The sequence below is a fragment of the Mugil cephalus genome, chromosome 4 (genome assembly GCF_022458985.1).
Source record: "Mugil cephalus isolate CIBA_MC_2020 chromosome 4, CIBA_Mcephalus_1.1, whole genome shotgun sequence".
Lineage (NCBI taxonomy): Eukaryota > Metazoa > Chordata > Actinopteri > Mugiliformes > Mugilidae > Mugil > Mugil cephalus.
Genome location: NC_061773.1, coordinates 19,220,470 through 19,235,719, shown reverse-complemented (window position 1 = coordinate 19,235,719; position 15,250 = coordinate 19,220,470). Strand labels below are relative to the sequence as shown.

Here is a 15,250-nt window from a genome sequence, read left to right as displayed (position 1 = left end):
GCGATGTAAAATACTGAAGCGAGGAGCTCCGCGCTCAATCTGTGATGTTTGGGTTTGACGGAGGGGAAGGAGAGAGGAGGAGGAGGGGGAGGAGGAGGAGGAGGGGGAGTTTTCTGCAGTCGAGAGGCCCCTGTCTGGAAAAGAGTGGAGGGGGAGAAAATGGGAGCCAAAGAAGGAACGGTGGAGCGGTGTGTGTGTGTGTGTGTGTGCGTGCGTGTGTGTGTGTGTGTGTGTGTGTGTGTGTGTGTGTGTGTGTGTGTGTGTGTGTGTGTGTGTGTGTGTGTGGGGAGGGAGACTAGGGGGGATTTAGAGAAGAGAAAGAGCTGAAGGGTTGTAGAGAGAGGGGGGATTGATGGAGAGGGAGAAAGTATTGATAGAAGAGAGAAGAAGGGCGACTGAAGTGGGTTAAGTGAGATCTCTTAATCTGTGTATGTCCCACTGTGAGGGGAAGTGCTCGGGCCTGAGAGGAGAGGCCTACCTCCACACACTCAGTCACTTCACTGCGCTCCATTCAGCCCAATGTGAAGTTTCTGTTAAACACTGGAAACATTGTTGTGAGGAGGACCGGGTCCCAGGAGGGAACGCTGCTGTGCGAGTGAACTCGTTTCAGAGTCTGTCGGCATCGCAGATACGACCTCAGATATAAAAATATCTTTGAGACATGAGCGTTCAAACTCCAAACCTCCCAGCATGTGCTCGGCCCATCCGGCTGAATCACCGCGATCCCACAGTAATCGATACTCTCAACAATCAATGCTGTGAACAAGCAGAAACCCGAGACCAGAAAGCAAAAACTTTGATGCCATAGAATAACAATAGAACAAAAAGAATCCACGACCTCAGCAAACCTGCAGCCTCCTTCTTATGAAATGTATCATCCGTGTGTCCCACAGAAACACCTCGCCTGGCCCAGCTTCTGGTGGACCACAACGTGGCGGTCGGGGACACGGTGGCCCTGCAGTGCAAAGCTCAGGGCAGCCCGCCTCCCCGCATCACCTGGCTGCGCAACGACCAGCCGCTGCGGCCCTCCGACAGATACCACTTCACGCCCGGGAACCAGCTGCTGGTGATCGGCTCGGCGTCGCTGGAGGACGCTGGCCGCTACACCTGCCTCATGTCCAACACGGTGGGCACGGAGCGCGCCCACAGCCAGCTGGTGGTCACCCAGCGCAAGAGCTCCTGCGTGCCGGCTCCGGGCCTGAGCACCGTCACCATCGGGATCATCGTCATCGCCGTGGTCACGAGCATCGTGGTGACGTCACTGGTGTGGGTGTGCATCATCTACCAGACCAGGAAGAAGAGCGAGGAGTGCAGCGTCACCAACACAGGTGAGAACGGACCTACTATATTAATGGTGGATTTGATGTCATCCAAGTCGACGTTTTTCAGGCAAAGGAAGAAGAAAATAATTGATTGAAGTTTTAACTTGCTAAATGTAGCAGGGAATCACCATGAGTCATTTTGGCCTCAGGAGTTGACTCATAGGCGCTAGCTGCACTGTTAGCTTCTCTTCTGCTAATGTTGCGGCATGCATCTGGGATTTCACCTGGGGACTGAATAGACTCTCGGCCAACTGTGGGAAACTTGACAGAGTGTAATGAGGCCCTAGCGGCTCAAACCTCAAATATAATTTGTTTTTAACTAGTAAACTGACCAGTAAACTAGCTCTTCATCCCAGCGTCCTGGTTCTCACCTTCTTGACTCTTTGGTCTCTCCTAGATGAGACTATTGTTCCTCCAGACGTCCCCAGCTACCTGTCCTCCCAGGGCACTCTGTCCGAGCGACAGGACGTGTGCATCCGCGTGGAGGCCGGCGGCGGCCCTCAGCCCAACGGACACGTCGTCGACACAACAGGTACCCGACACTTCTCCCTCTCTGGAAAACATTCGCGCTCGGCGGCAGTCGCTCAGGATCAGGAATAATTACACCTGAGCCTCGGTGTTGACATAACACTTGTTGACTCCCCCCCCCCCCCTCTCGCTCCGCCCACAGGTTTCGACGGCGCAGTAGTGTGCAGTGATTGCATGGAGAGCGGCTACTCCAAAGATCCCAACTACCTGGCCCACGATTTCGCCGGAGGCATGGAGTACCAGCAGCACTACGTGCCCCCGCCTTACTCCCACTGTCACCCGGGGGAGCAGTACGACGCGGGGTCGCACGCGACGACCCCGCTCTGCAACGGGACCCCCAACGGGATCCGAAAGGACATTCAAGGATCCGCGTATCCGAAAAACCACAACACGATACAGCTGAACCAACACGATAGAAAAGGTGAGTCCGTGCAAATGCACTTCCAATGCATGCGGGGAAGTTTATAGCCCTCAGGACCTGAACAAATACAGCCGACAGCCTCGGCACATAAATCCAGTTCACTTCTTTAAAAGCCCCCACCATCCTCTAGGAATATCACATGTATCAGGTGATACCATGAGAAACCATCAGCGGTCGAGGTGCTCTTGTCGAGGCAAATTCCTTTGAATGTGATTGCAGATAGATCGCTTCCTACCAGCATCTGACACTGTATCGTAGTTGCATGCCCAGAGCCCCTCAGGAAGCCTCTCCAAGAACTCTGAAGAGAAGCTCTGAGTTCTCACAGCTGCCAAACCCCCTCGCAGATACACGTCCGGGCCTGTTGAGCTCCTCCAGTGGAGAGCTCCGCCGGTGGAATGGGCCTCCGAATACCGATTCTCACCTCCGCATGTCATCACAGCTCCGTTCATACATTCCTCCGCCTGCGCACGCCGAAGCTGCACGTTTTCCCTGCATTCGTGTCACGTCATTAACCCCCGTTTCTTTCTTTGTTCACCAGCGAACAGAGCGGGACAGACTCCATCTTTGCCGCAGGAAGATTCCTTCCACAAGCCGGTGAAGCTGACGAGCCGCGGGCTCCTCGACACGGACTGTGAGCCCGAGCTCAGGCAGAGCCTGCTGTCCAACGGACACGCCCTCAGAGCCTCTCAGAATGAGAGCGCCCCTCTGAGGAGAGCCAGCGACTAGCAGGCTCTGAATCCTGCCCCGAAACGTGGACTTTATTCTTTTGCACTGGGAAATAAACTGCTACCTCATATCGAGGCGTACGGCCCTGAGCCTCCCGCACCTGGACCGACGAGGGGAAGCGCCAGGACGGGGGGGAAAAAGTAAAGGGGCATCCGGAGTTTGAAGGCGGAAGCTTGTGTGGGCGGCGTCCCATCCGAGCGTTATCAGCTGTACATAGTTAAAAACCTTCGTTTGGGAGGTGACCAGTAAAAAGAAATCTAGCTCCAAAAAAATGTGACTTGCATTTGAAGCATGTAAATGTAGGGAATCTTGTACAGTGTATGTTTGTGCAGGGGAAAAAAAAAGAGAAATATACCTTTGGACATTTGACTGTACATAAGAGTTTTCTTATATGATATATTATATAACTTTTACAAGAGAGTGTTTGAATATATGTGCATGACAAAAGAAAAGGAGTGACGGTATTTTTATTTTTCAAAAAAACAGCCTTTTTCAGCTTCTACCAACATTCAGCTGCGGTGCCTTATTGCATGATCAAAGAAAACTCAAACTGTTAATAGCGTATATCAAGAGACTTGTTTTGTGAGAGATACTGGTACACTTTTATAGCAAACAAAACACTTGATTGCACTTGAATGTTTTTTTTGTTTGTTTGTTTGTTTGTTTGTTTGGACAAACGCTGCCAGCTATGGCCTTACAGAAACACGGTTCACAAGCATTGTATGAAGGAAGAGCTTTGATGTGAATTATTTTGGTACGTCGGAGGCGGGGGAATGTGACGGTTAAAGCACTTTTTATACTCTCTTCACGAGCAGGCAGATCGATAGGAACGCGGGGGAACCTCCTCGCGCGATTTGACGCGGTAACGTCAACGGTACGCACCATTAAGGCTCTTCCACCTGCTTCACAACAAACACTTCATGTTACTGCAAAGCTGCTCTGATCTTCTCTCATTTCTTCACGTGTCCCAGAAAGCGACTTTAGGCACGAGTCCGCATCCAGTCCAAAAAAAAAGCCAGTTCGCGTGCCATTTTAAATTGTCTGAATGCCTGAAACCTATGAATTTGAGACGGAGAATGATGTTGTGTCATTGTGTTACTGCTGTAATCTGCGCTCGGGAGCAAATGGCCAGTATTCCAGCTCAGCTACACTACGTCACCACCGAGACAGGCTTGTGAAATGTGCTCTAAACCAAACGTGGGAGGGCTCACGAGGGCAGGCCGCTCCCTGGATACACTGGGTTAGAAATCTCTCTAATGTGTGCGTGTGTTTTCCCCCAAACCGATCTGTGCTCTGTGACCAGCGGCCTTACGGAGGTAAGCGGGGAGGGAGGCGGGAGGCGGGAGGGGGGCACGCTGCTCTGGTTTACACCTGTCGGAGACGATCCTGCTGGAAAAAACCAAGCCCGGCACAGCAGGCGAAAGGGACGAGAGAAAGAGAAAGAGAGAGAGAGAGGGTTCGGAGTAATTTATTTGAAACAAACTGTCTGAAACCGTTTTACCAATGTCAAAGCTAAAACAGTGAAGTGTCTAACATGGCATTGAAGTGTAATAAAATCACATTTTGGTATCATTACCTGAATGAATGGAATTTTTTTTATTTATTTATTTTTTTTTTGAATCTCAAACAGCTGAGTTAGCGTTCAGAGCTGCTCTCGTGTCACAGTGGTTATGGAGAAGCCATCAATTTAAATGGAGCGTGCTCAAAGACATGAAATCCAGAGACCTTGATCTTCAAAGCGCTCAAGTAGCCTGCAACTACACACACACACACACACAGAGCTAATCGTCCAACCAGGAATGTCTCCTGGCTCCTTGAAGCCCCAGAGACAGCAGGCATATTTTTTCCTTCTGCGGGCTGTTTAAAATATTTTGCCACTGAGTCGGGGCTGACTGAGGGTCAGGATGTGCATTCCAGATGGATGTTTGTCACCAGATGATCGACATAACCCCGGCCGTGGCCTCCACCAATCACACACGCCGGCCATTGTTGTCCAACAGCCCAGTGACAAGCAGCGTGACAAACAGTCCCACCTGTGTGGACATCCATCTCCCCTTGCCTGCCTCCCCCCTCCTCCTCCTCCTCCTCCTCCTCCTCCTCCTCCTCCTCCACAGGCTTTACCAAGTCTCCGTCTTTACCTCGGTTCTGAGTGCTGAAGGACGACTCCCTGAAAACGCACCGATGCTGCTAAGTTTAAATGTTCCTCCATATGTCAGGCAGATAATCCTTCAACACGACGTGGAGGAGTCATTTATTAATCTTGTAATGGGCTGTCAGGGATTTATTTCTACTCTAGCACTGTTGGGTCACACGGGAGAAAACAAAGGCCTTAAATAAAATCCCTCCATTAGTTCACTCTGTACCAGGGATGAGCGATGCCACCTTTTTTCATCTCGATCCGATACCAAGTGATACCGAAGCTAATATTTCGATACCAGTATCGACCTTATTACCTTTAGACTTGTGTATGAAAATGACGACTTTTATGACGACATTTAACGTAATTATGAAAAATGGATTTCATACCTCTATAAGAACCAAACAAGATGTCAAATATCAGACTTCTCTTCAATCAGAGCAATTAAAGGCACGATCTGTGCAAACCAACAAGGCAACTGAAAATCTGAGCAAATCACATTTAAACAACAAACAACTCTCAAACAAATATGAAAATAAGAACAGTCGTTCTGACCTTGATGTAATTTGCACACAAGACACTTTAGCTAAATGTTTTATTTACAGTATATTTTTGCAAATTTTACTTCTACCTCATCTTATTCTTATTTTATTCACCACATACCTGGATGTTGCCTGCTTCTCTGAAGGGCTTCCATCATAGAAAAAAAAAAGTCTGGATCGAAAGTATCAATACTTCTGGATCAATACGTACATTCGCTTCAGGGCTTATTTGTCTGTGGACCACATCTCAAATTAAAGATCAATGGATGGATTGAAGTGTTTGGTCTCACCTCTAGTTCAACCAGTCACGGAGATCATTTCTGTTTCTGGGTCTTCAACTGCTGACATCTCACAGCTTCAACTAACAACAACAACATAAAAACATTCGTCTTACGTGTTAATGCTAATCTGAACCACTAGCTAACACGATGTTAATAGTGTGTTTCAGGGGTGTCCAAGCAGAAGTTGCATTTGCTACGTTACCCTCCACCGTGGTTCCACTTACTTCTTGTAATATCTTTGTTGGAGATGCTTCATTTGATAAAGACAGATCAGACTTCGTCCCCTCTGTGTCCTCCTTTGGTCAAATTTTCCATCCAGTGAGTGAGAGTGTAGGGGTCGGTGAATTTAGTCCCATCAGTCAAAGTCAACTTTTTAAAATAACACTCCCGGTCTTGAGGAGTGAGTGTATTAGTAGATTCTCTAAAATATGCATTTTCCTCATCCATCCTTGCCAAAACAGTCCGTTGAAATATGCTAACCGCTGTTTGCAAGATAGTGTTTTAAATGTTTTGCCTCCAGCTAAGCCCCGCCCCTCAAAAAACATCACAATGTTTACAAACTGTCAAGGGATCTATAGGAACATACCGTAAGCTCACTTGTGACTTTCAGCCAGCGTTCATTTTTATTTACAGTGCATAGAAGGTTTTCACGGCGCATCATCAATCCGGAAGTCACCAATTTGGAGGCGCTCGACAAAGTAAACAAAGTGCACAGACTTAAGTAGATTTTGAAAAATGGTGAATTATTTACGTGTTTTGGGCTGTACCAATCAGGCAGCATGTGAAAAACATCTGGAAATGTATAGAGTGCGAAAAGTTATCAGAGGAAAGGAGGGGCTTGCTGTTAGCGAAGCTAAATCAGGATCTACGAGGCTAAAGTCTGGACAACATCCAAATTTGTTCAGCAGTGGTTCTTAACTATTTTTCCAGTGTGTTTGTGTGTATATATATATATATATATACATATTTATTTATTTTTTCTCATTCCAGGTAAAAAGTCCGACCCATGTTGGGTGTTGTCTGTTAGACTGACAGGTCAACATAGATCACCTGAAGAAAGTCAATAATGTAACATGCGGTAGCTGGATATGAATTATATTATTCCAAATGTTTCTCAAGGCATCAGGATACAGGTGCATGCTACTCCTATAGCTATGGTAGAAGATGTCTCTTCTGCCATAGTTATAGATGAACTAAAACCTCTGTTTACTGGGAGACAAGACTACCTCATATGAGCTTATGACATGATGAATACGTGTGTTTTGAGCATCGATGAATGAGTCATACTGTAAATCTCTGTACTGTCATACACCGAAGCAAAAAGAAATAAATAAATTTGAAAGCAAAAAAAAAAAAAAGTTGGACTAGAAGCATTCAGGTAACTGTTTAATATAGTTAGAAATCCAGTTGCCTCATAATAAAATCTTAAAGCAATGACAGGTATAAGTTATGGAAGAGGATTAGGGCCAAAACAAATGGAGTTAGAGCGAGTTTGAGGTTTTGTTTTTTAAGATTAAAGTCAGAACTAAAAAAAAAAAAACTATTAATAATTCATTCGCTCTAACTACAACTGTTTCTTTTTCCAGTGCCCCGAATCCTCTTCCACACTGATGTATAATACAAAAAGAAGAAAAAAAACCTTTCATAGAACACCTGAGCCTCATCACGAAGCTAAAGCCTGAAGTGCCAATTTAACAAACTGTTCTATTGTTGGAGGCATCTCAAGAAAAGAATTCAGGCTCCAGCAGGTGGATGAGATCAGCTGTGCTCCGGCGGGAATTAACAATGGCCAGATATGTGTGCTGTGCCTCCCCGGTCGGTCTTTAACACAGGTGGCGCGGATTACAGAGCAGAAAGTATGGACAAAACACTAAAAAGATCATTAAACCATGCAGCGCTGGAAGTCAGAGGGAGCCCAAGGGAATCACGAATCCTCACTCCGAGCTTACAAAGAGACAGTCTTTAATACGGCAACTCTTTCACTCACGCATAAACAGTAAAGATGCCGGGCAGTGCCAGTCAAGTGTGACGGAGCTCAGCTCAACCCGCGGAGCACTAACGAGCAGGAATGCAGCACCCCGGCTCCCGCTGTGGAGGAAAACTCTTCCAGCACCCAGCGCTACTTGTTTCCTTGTTTCTCTGGGCCCGGCGGCACGGAGGCGCAGGGGCCCCTCCTGGGGCCGATGAGGTAGCTGCTCCCAGAGACGCTTTCCCTGCTGGTCCTCCAGAGGGTGGAGGCTCAGGAAAAGTCTAGCAGGACGGACCGGGCGCTACAGCAGAGTGCGGCGGACCTTCTCGTAGGCTCCCAGGAAGATGAAGCCACCCACGCTGATGAAGGTCACCCTGGGTATGCTGCCAGCGAACAGGCTGCAGAGAAAGAAGGACAGGGGCTTTCGTTATTCCATTTCCTACAGCTTGTTGAAATTTAAGTAGCGATTAAGTAGCGACCCCCTACCTACTATATGTGTTCTATATTAACATATTCAAATAATGCACAGGTTCAAATGTTCATTTTTTTATTTCAAACATATGCAACACTAGGGTGGCCGTGCAACTGCCGTAAACATAAATATACATACATGGGATTTCACCTGGGGGCTGAATAGAGTCTCGTTGAATTTGTGGGGGAAAATTAAAAAAATATATGTATAAAAAATGTATAATCAACCAAAGATTTTGCGACGTCCCCCTGCAGTACCTCCGCGGACACACTAGGGGTCACGGAGCCCCCGTTGTTAGTCTAAACAATTAGAAAAGCGCATTAAACACGGACAACCGACAACAGACAGCAGATGTGGTTTAATGACAACATAAGTGATCTTGTTGCAGTGTTTTTACTGCACAGAGTTGTCTTCAATGGTGAATGGTTTGTATTTATATAGAACTTTTCTACCTGTTTGTGACACATCTACCCCTCCATTCACTCAATCACACTCAAATTCCATGTCTTGCTCAAGCGGTAGCGGTTGTGGAGCATGTGCACACATGTTGTCTAGTTTAATTCAGATTAAGGTGTATACATGCTGGAGAAAAACGCATTATCTGGGTGTCTTAGTCGGATAAGGAGAACTAACATTATTACGAGTAACGTGTTTACATGTGCTTAAGTTGTCCAGTTAAAGTCGGATTTAGGCAATAATGTAACTTTTTTTATTCCCTGTGCATGTGAACGTACTGACTGTAAGCTGTGATTCTTTTTTTTTTTTTTAACATCAACCTCAAAAAATAACCAAACCCTCGAAACCTCTTTTGGGCTTTCCATTCAGAGCGTTCATTTGAAAATTAAAAACAGGTGGATGTGATACAGTCCAACAGTTTCCCAACAAGAACCTTAGTCTGTTTCAATTCTGGCCTCAGACCCTCTGCCTCTCCTTGTTTCAGGTCAACTAAGATCAACCTCTTGAAACCTCTTTTTAATGGATTTCAAAACAGCAAAATAGCATTTCAAACTTATTTTTAAGTTATTTTCAAGAGCACAAAGGGAGGACGTTTTTTTCGACCTGCTCAAAAGTGAGCTCCTACACCACGGAGCAGAAGCGTTCCTGCAGGAGCTTTGATGATGTTCACCAGACGAGTGCTGTGAGCAGCGGCTCAGGCTGTATCGACAGTATCTGTGAGTAATTTACGGCGCCTCGGCTGAGGCAGGGTCTCGTGTTCGGGTGCAGAGGGTCCATGGGAGCGGGTCGAACATGAGGCCTGGTCAGTATGAAGAGTGAGAGGGGCCCCAACAAGAAGCTGTTGACGTTGCGGGGGTCAGAGGATGTGATGGGCCATGAGAGAGCACCCGTCTCCCAAGAACCAAGACGCCCACCCTCCCCGCTACGCACAGCTGTTTTTGGGATTAAGCTTCAGGCTCTCACCCTGGGTCCTCCACCTCCCTGGAGCTCTTGGCCCCCCCTCCTCCTGTCTATTTCCCTCTCTACGTGCATGACTGATGGCCAGATGACATCCACACATGTCCCTCCACGCCGTCCATCCATCCGTTTCTTTTCTGTCTCTCCATCCAGCGACGGCCCCCTCAGCTGGCTCAGTGGTTCGGGGGTTTTCTCCTCCGCCTCCCTTCCTAGCTGCGTCATCCGCTCCTCAGACACACACTCACTTTGTCCTCTCCGTTCATCTCCCTTTTTCGTGTTTTATTTTCCCCACTTCTCGGGCCCGTCTTCCCCTTTGCCGCGTACTTGCCTACCGACACCTCCCGTCTGCCAACAACGCCCCCGCGCTCACATGCTCGGGGCCCGGTCCAGGCCAGATGTAATGGATGAAGAGCATTGTGTGCTGGTGGATGCGTGCCCGCGTAGCGTTTGTGTGTCCGCGCGCACCGAATGTCGGTCTGCGTTCGTCATCAGCGTGGGTGAGTGAGTACATGTTTCTGCTCATTTTAACCGTGGAAACGAAAACAGCTGAAACACTGAAAGTTTGGAATCTCACCAGCTCCGAACGCACTTTAAGAAACGGCTCTGAAGACCTGACCTGACTCGAAGGGTCAGTTTTGTGCTTTGTCATCACATTTTTCATGTTTGAGAACCCTAAAGCCTGAAATGCACTAATGTACATACTGCGATCCAGAATGAAACTTCTAAGTAATAAGTAAATGGGGCTGGGCGGTGTACGGGTTCATACCGAATACTGGTCGCACATCCAGACAAATAGCTCAACATCAACTAGAATGACAAATTTGTTCAGGGTTCCTCACATGATGGAGTCTAATAACTGATTTCAGATAAAACCACTTGCAAAACTACTGGCATTCTGTGAGCAAACGTTGGTGTGTTCAATGTGGTCAAAATGATTAAAACGTTCATTGGCTTTGGTCGCGGCTACAATATTTCTTCACCGTGACTGAAATCAGATTCAAACTTAACTACGGATTTCCATCGCCATGTTTCTGCTCCTCCCTGACACTTGTTATGGTTGTCTCACATGGAGCAAAGAGGGACTAAATTAGTTTGTTTAATGCAGCTCAATATGTTTTTCTATTGAATGGATTATCAAACTATCTCAAATCCAGTCAGTTCTTAGAGACATAGTTTCATGAGGCATTTTTAATCTTATTGTTCTCATATCAGACTAACAGCATCCATTGAAAAGCAGTAACTGTGAGCATTTAGCTCCAAGCTTAGTATTGTTCAAGAATAGCTTCACAAGCTTGAGGCCAAAAGCTCAGTTAGGTCGAGAATAAACACCATCTGCACCATTTAAACCAAAAATGAGCTTCTCTTACTGAGTCAACCCAAGAGCAATGGAGCAAACTCCATTAACTGAAGACCTCTGAATAAAAAAGAAACTGGACTGAACCTCAGATTCATATATTTACCATCTACATAAAGCTCTGTCACATTAATGCCGCTATTATTTCCTGACACTTAAGTGCAGCTCTTTCACAGGAAATGTCAGATTTTAGTCACTGATCGACATCGCCCCCTTTTTTTTCGGCTGTAAAGTGATACAAGGTGCTGAGCGTGTCAGGGATCTCCCAAACATCCCAACCATTCGCACAACTCCACGTTTCAGAATGCCCCGGCCCAGATCGGCTGTTCTCAGGCGAAGGGGGTTAGCTGTGCACGGTGGGCTGTGGGAAGTGTAAACGTGACAGACCTAAAGCTAGTGTGTTTATCCAAGTATGAACTGGTGCAGAGGCTCCAAATAAACACCGCCGTTGCCCTTTGACGCGTTCTCTCCGTCTCACCGCAGCAAGCTCTCGAAGCAGAAGCCACCGAACGTCACACATGCAGCAACAATAAGGAAGCTAAGAAACGCAAGAGATCTCGACATATTCCACTAGAGTCTCCTTGATCCTAGGCTAACAGCGTAAGGAATGAACTAAATTTAACACTCAACACTCTTGTTTTGTCTCAGCTCTCTGCTAGCGTTACATTTCCTGTCTGGCATCGGGCCCACCTGTGGACTAAGAAGTCACAGCTCAAATATTCCCCTCGGCTCCCCTGGGTGCCCTGACTCACTCTGGCATCACAGCTGGGCCGGTCACTAGGACCTGTCATCCCCCTAATGTCAGCCAATCACCTCTCCTGAGGAATCAGGCTAAATATAGTGTCAGTATGGAGGAATCGTGGTGGACTCAGAGAAAGCTTCTTGGCTGAAAAATGTTGGTGCTCTTGAAGGGAAGGAATATTCAAATGCATAATATAATGACTGGTTATAATAAATAGTATTTACTAAAACCAAATGACACTTAAAAACAAAAGCGGCCAACTCCCATGAAGCTTTCTACCAAACTGAGGGTGATGCATCGGTTTCTTCATTCTTTACATTCTTTCTAAACTCAGCCTGCAGAACTCAGAGGAACAAGGCCACGATCGTCCTCAGAACTATACTACTCGTCTGCAATAACATGTACACACATATATATACATAATCCCTGTAATTCCTGTTGACATCTGCACTTCCTTTCCTTCCTGCTGCTGTTAGGCTCCACAATGAACATTCATAATATGTGCAATATTATTATTCCTCAAGGTTCAACTCCCTCATCATTCACTACTTATTCTGTATACATTCTATTTTTATCTCATTATTTATTTTTTATACACATTATTCTTGTTTTTTTTCTGCCCTATGTATGCTGTTGCAAACTGCATTTTCCACATTGTGGTAAAAATAAAGTTTTCTAATTCTAATTCACTTTACTCTTACAGTAAAATGAATACAGTTTTCAACACATTTATGGCATAGTTTTTTTCTTTTTTGTAGCATGTATTGTTCTATTTTTGTTCCTTAAAAGTGTCTTGTACTTGCGCGTCATGCTGCTCACGTTAAATTGCTGAATCTGAAAAGTTGAGACAACAACACAGATTTTACAGCACTTTCTCTAAAAGCACACATTTTTTATGCCATCGACAAATATCAAAATTTTCTATGAACTTCTCTGTCATAGAGCTTCACTGTTCTCCAAACTATATTATAAAAAGGCCCAGCACTGACCTGAGTGACATCTACCTTGCAGGCTGCTGTAGTTTATTCAGACTCATTTCTACATGGGGTGTCCTCGACAACCGATTGGTCAATTATAATGATCGACACCTCTATCAACTAATCGGAATGTAGAGAATTGAACGCCACCCTATGCTCTGACCTAGAAGCCTCCAGAGTCATAGGTGAAGCCATTAGCAATGTTTTTGAAACAGATATATAATTTTTAATCCCAAAACAGCAAAGGTAAGACAAACTTCATGATTTTATGAATGTTATTTTCGTGACTCTTTGACTCTTTTCGTCGCACAGTGAAGAGACAGACATCGTTGTATTCGTGTTCTCATTTGTTTGTCAAGGCTTAGGCAAGTTTAAGTCTGTGAGTGCTTTGAGTGACAGGTGGGAGCAGTTACAGGCTAGTAGCGTTGTAGAGTAATGCTTCCTCAGAGTCACCTACCCGTCCATATTCAACTCCACCCACCCGTAAAACTTAGGGGTCTTGAACTGAGAGCCACTTACAGGCCAGGGGAATTTTAGATCACTAACACCATTTTAGATCTGCGCTTTCAAATCCTTTTCAAAATGAGCTTGTAGTTTAACAGAAGGTTCTTATGACCGATTTTTGGCAGACGAAAATGTCTTCAGGGTTTCCAGTTGGTTGTTCCATCTCGTTTGGAATCTGTATGGCTCAGGGCTGAATTGATAACACTGCATTTGATTATCTTCTCCAAATGTATGAAATGAGTCTTGGGACCTCATTAAATGTATATGCCTGTGTATTAATTTGCTATGTGTATTCATTTTGCTACGTTCAGCTTTTTTTTTTTGTGCTGCAAGCTTTGGGTAGTGGGTGTGTAGCCCCCAGTCAATGGCAGAACACACATGAGAGCAGGAAAACCTCACTGTCTACATTTTATAATTGTAGCAATAACATCATATTTACCAATTTTAGCAATTTTAACTACGATATACGTATACGTATGTCTATATTTCAATTTTCCTCTATAGCGTGTTATGTTTTTGTATATTCTTTCAAATTTGTTCTCATCTAATTCTGGGCTCCGGTGACAAGGATATTTCCCACACATGGGATAAATAAACAATACCTTATGTCTTAGAGCGCAGAGGCCGCAGTGGACAAGAATTATAATTTTTTTTGATTCACTAGTAGGTTCTTGCTAACTCCACTCGCTCTCCTTATTCACTCAAGCACATTTTCGCCATCTTCTGAAAACCATTGAAACAACCCTTAAAAAAAATGGTGAAAAGGGCTTAAATTCTTTAACTTAGTCTGAAGTACAAAGACCATAAAAGTAGAATCGAGGTTTACCACAGGCTTCAAGAGGGTCTGGTTTGTTGTGCATATGGGGTTATTTGTTTGCTTTCCTTCCATTTTGGTTTTGCATATGGAGCAAAGGAGGGAGCCCTGAGGATATGTTGCCCATTAGTCTTTGTTTTGACACGATTCCCGGTGCAGCTTGGTTTTTTCGCAGGTTACTGGGGGAGGCCGCTGTGAGCTGTACCACTCTCTAACTCGCTAACCCAGGGTCTCTGGGGCACAGCGCACACATGGAAGCACTTTAGAGCTTCACTACACAGCAATTGGGCCTATTACCATAATTACAGCTTTAAAGCCCCAGCAATTTGTATCAGGCATGCACCAGTGCAACAAGCAGGCCTTTGGCCCCGCGGAACAACAGGCGCCCCCCCTTTACTTATTACACACTCTCCTTTGTCCCTATATTTCATTTGTTTTGTTCTTTCTTTGCATTCTTTAACTTCTCTGCTTACATTAGTATCAGATCAGAGGAGGAGTTTATCATGTTGCTGAGATTTGGATCTGTATTCTTAAGACTCTCCACTACGATGGGCATACAGTTGAGCCCGGGATGATAGCTGGATGAGATAAAGGGGAGGAAAAAAAAAAGAGGAAAAAACAAAGGTTTCCATGTGGTGCAGAGATGGGAACTGGTTTTCTCCAGTGCATTACTCCTCGGTTACGGCTACAGCGAGTGCAGTGGGACTCCGTCCAGGTCGTGATCTTTATTGAAAATGATGTTCGGGCTATTACTGACGTTCGAAAGTAGTATATGGGGAATCACCCTTGACTCATAACAAAGCCAAAATAGAACTTCTCTCAGCAATGTGGCTTCTGCAAACAAACAAAAAAAACTGTTCTTTTTTTTTTTTTTTTTCCAAGTGTGTATGTGTTTGCGAGGCAGTGAGGGGGGAGAGCTTTGTTTGGCCCGGCCCCAAACCGACTCTGCTGCGAGCATTAAGCCGAGGTGCATCCTGACCAAATGATGGCGGCTCGCACACAAGCGGGCCTATTATTCACCGGGTTTGTTTTAGCGCTGGCAGCCCTC

General features: G+C 45.7%; 2 protein-coding genes across 2 annotated transcripts in view; one reads left to right on the top strand and one right to left on the bottom strand.

The window, feature by feature from the left end:
• The window catches only part of lrig1 (leucine-rich repeats and immunoglobulin-like domains 1), a 34,468-nt gene extending 29,896 nt beyond the window's left edge, over window positions 1–4,572 (top strand). Inside the window, exons 15-18 of the mRNA XM_047582709.1 lie at window positions 894–1,328; window positions 1,720–1,854; window positions 1,993–2,271; window positions 2,810–4,572. Of these exons, the coding sequence (XP_047438665.1) occupies window positions 894–1,328; window positions 1,720–1,854; window positions 1,993–2,271; window positions 2,810–2,997 (1,037 nt within the window). The 3' untranslated portion in view covers window positions 2,998–4,572. The remainder of the gene's footprint in view (window positions 1–893; window positions 1,329–1,719; window positions 1,855–1,992; window positions 2,272–2,809) is intronic.
• Window positions 4,573–7,330: 2,758 nt separating this feature from the next.
• Window positions 7,331–15,250, bottom strand: part of slc25a26 (solute carrier family 25 member 26) — a 55,374-nt gene continuing 47,454 nt past the window's right edge. Inside the window, exon 10 of the mRNA XM_047583784.1 lies at window positions 7,331–8,324. Within this exon, the coding sequence (XP_047439740.1) occupies window positions 8,228–8,324 (97 nt within the window). The 3' untranslated portion in view covers window positions 7,331–8,227. The remainder of the gene's footprint in view (window positions 8,325–15,250) is intronic.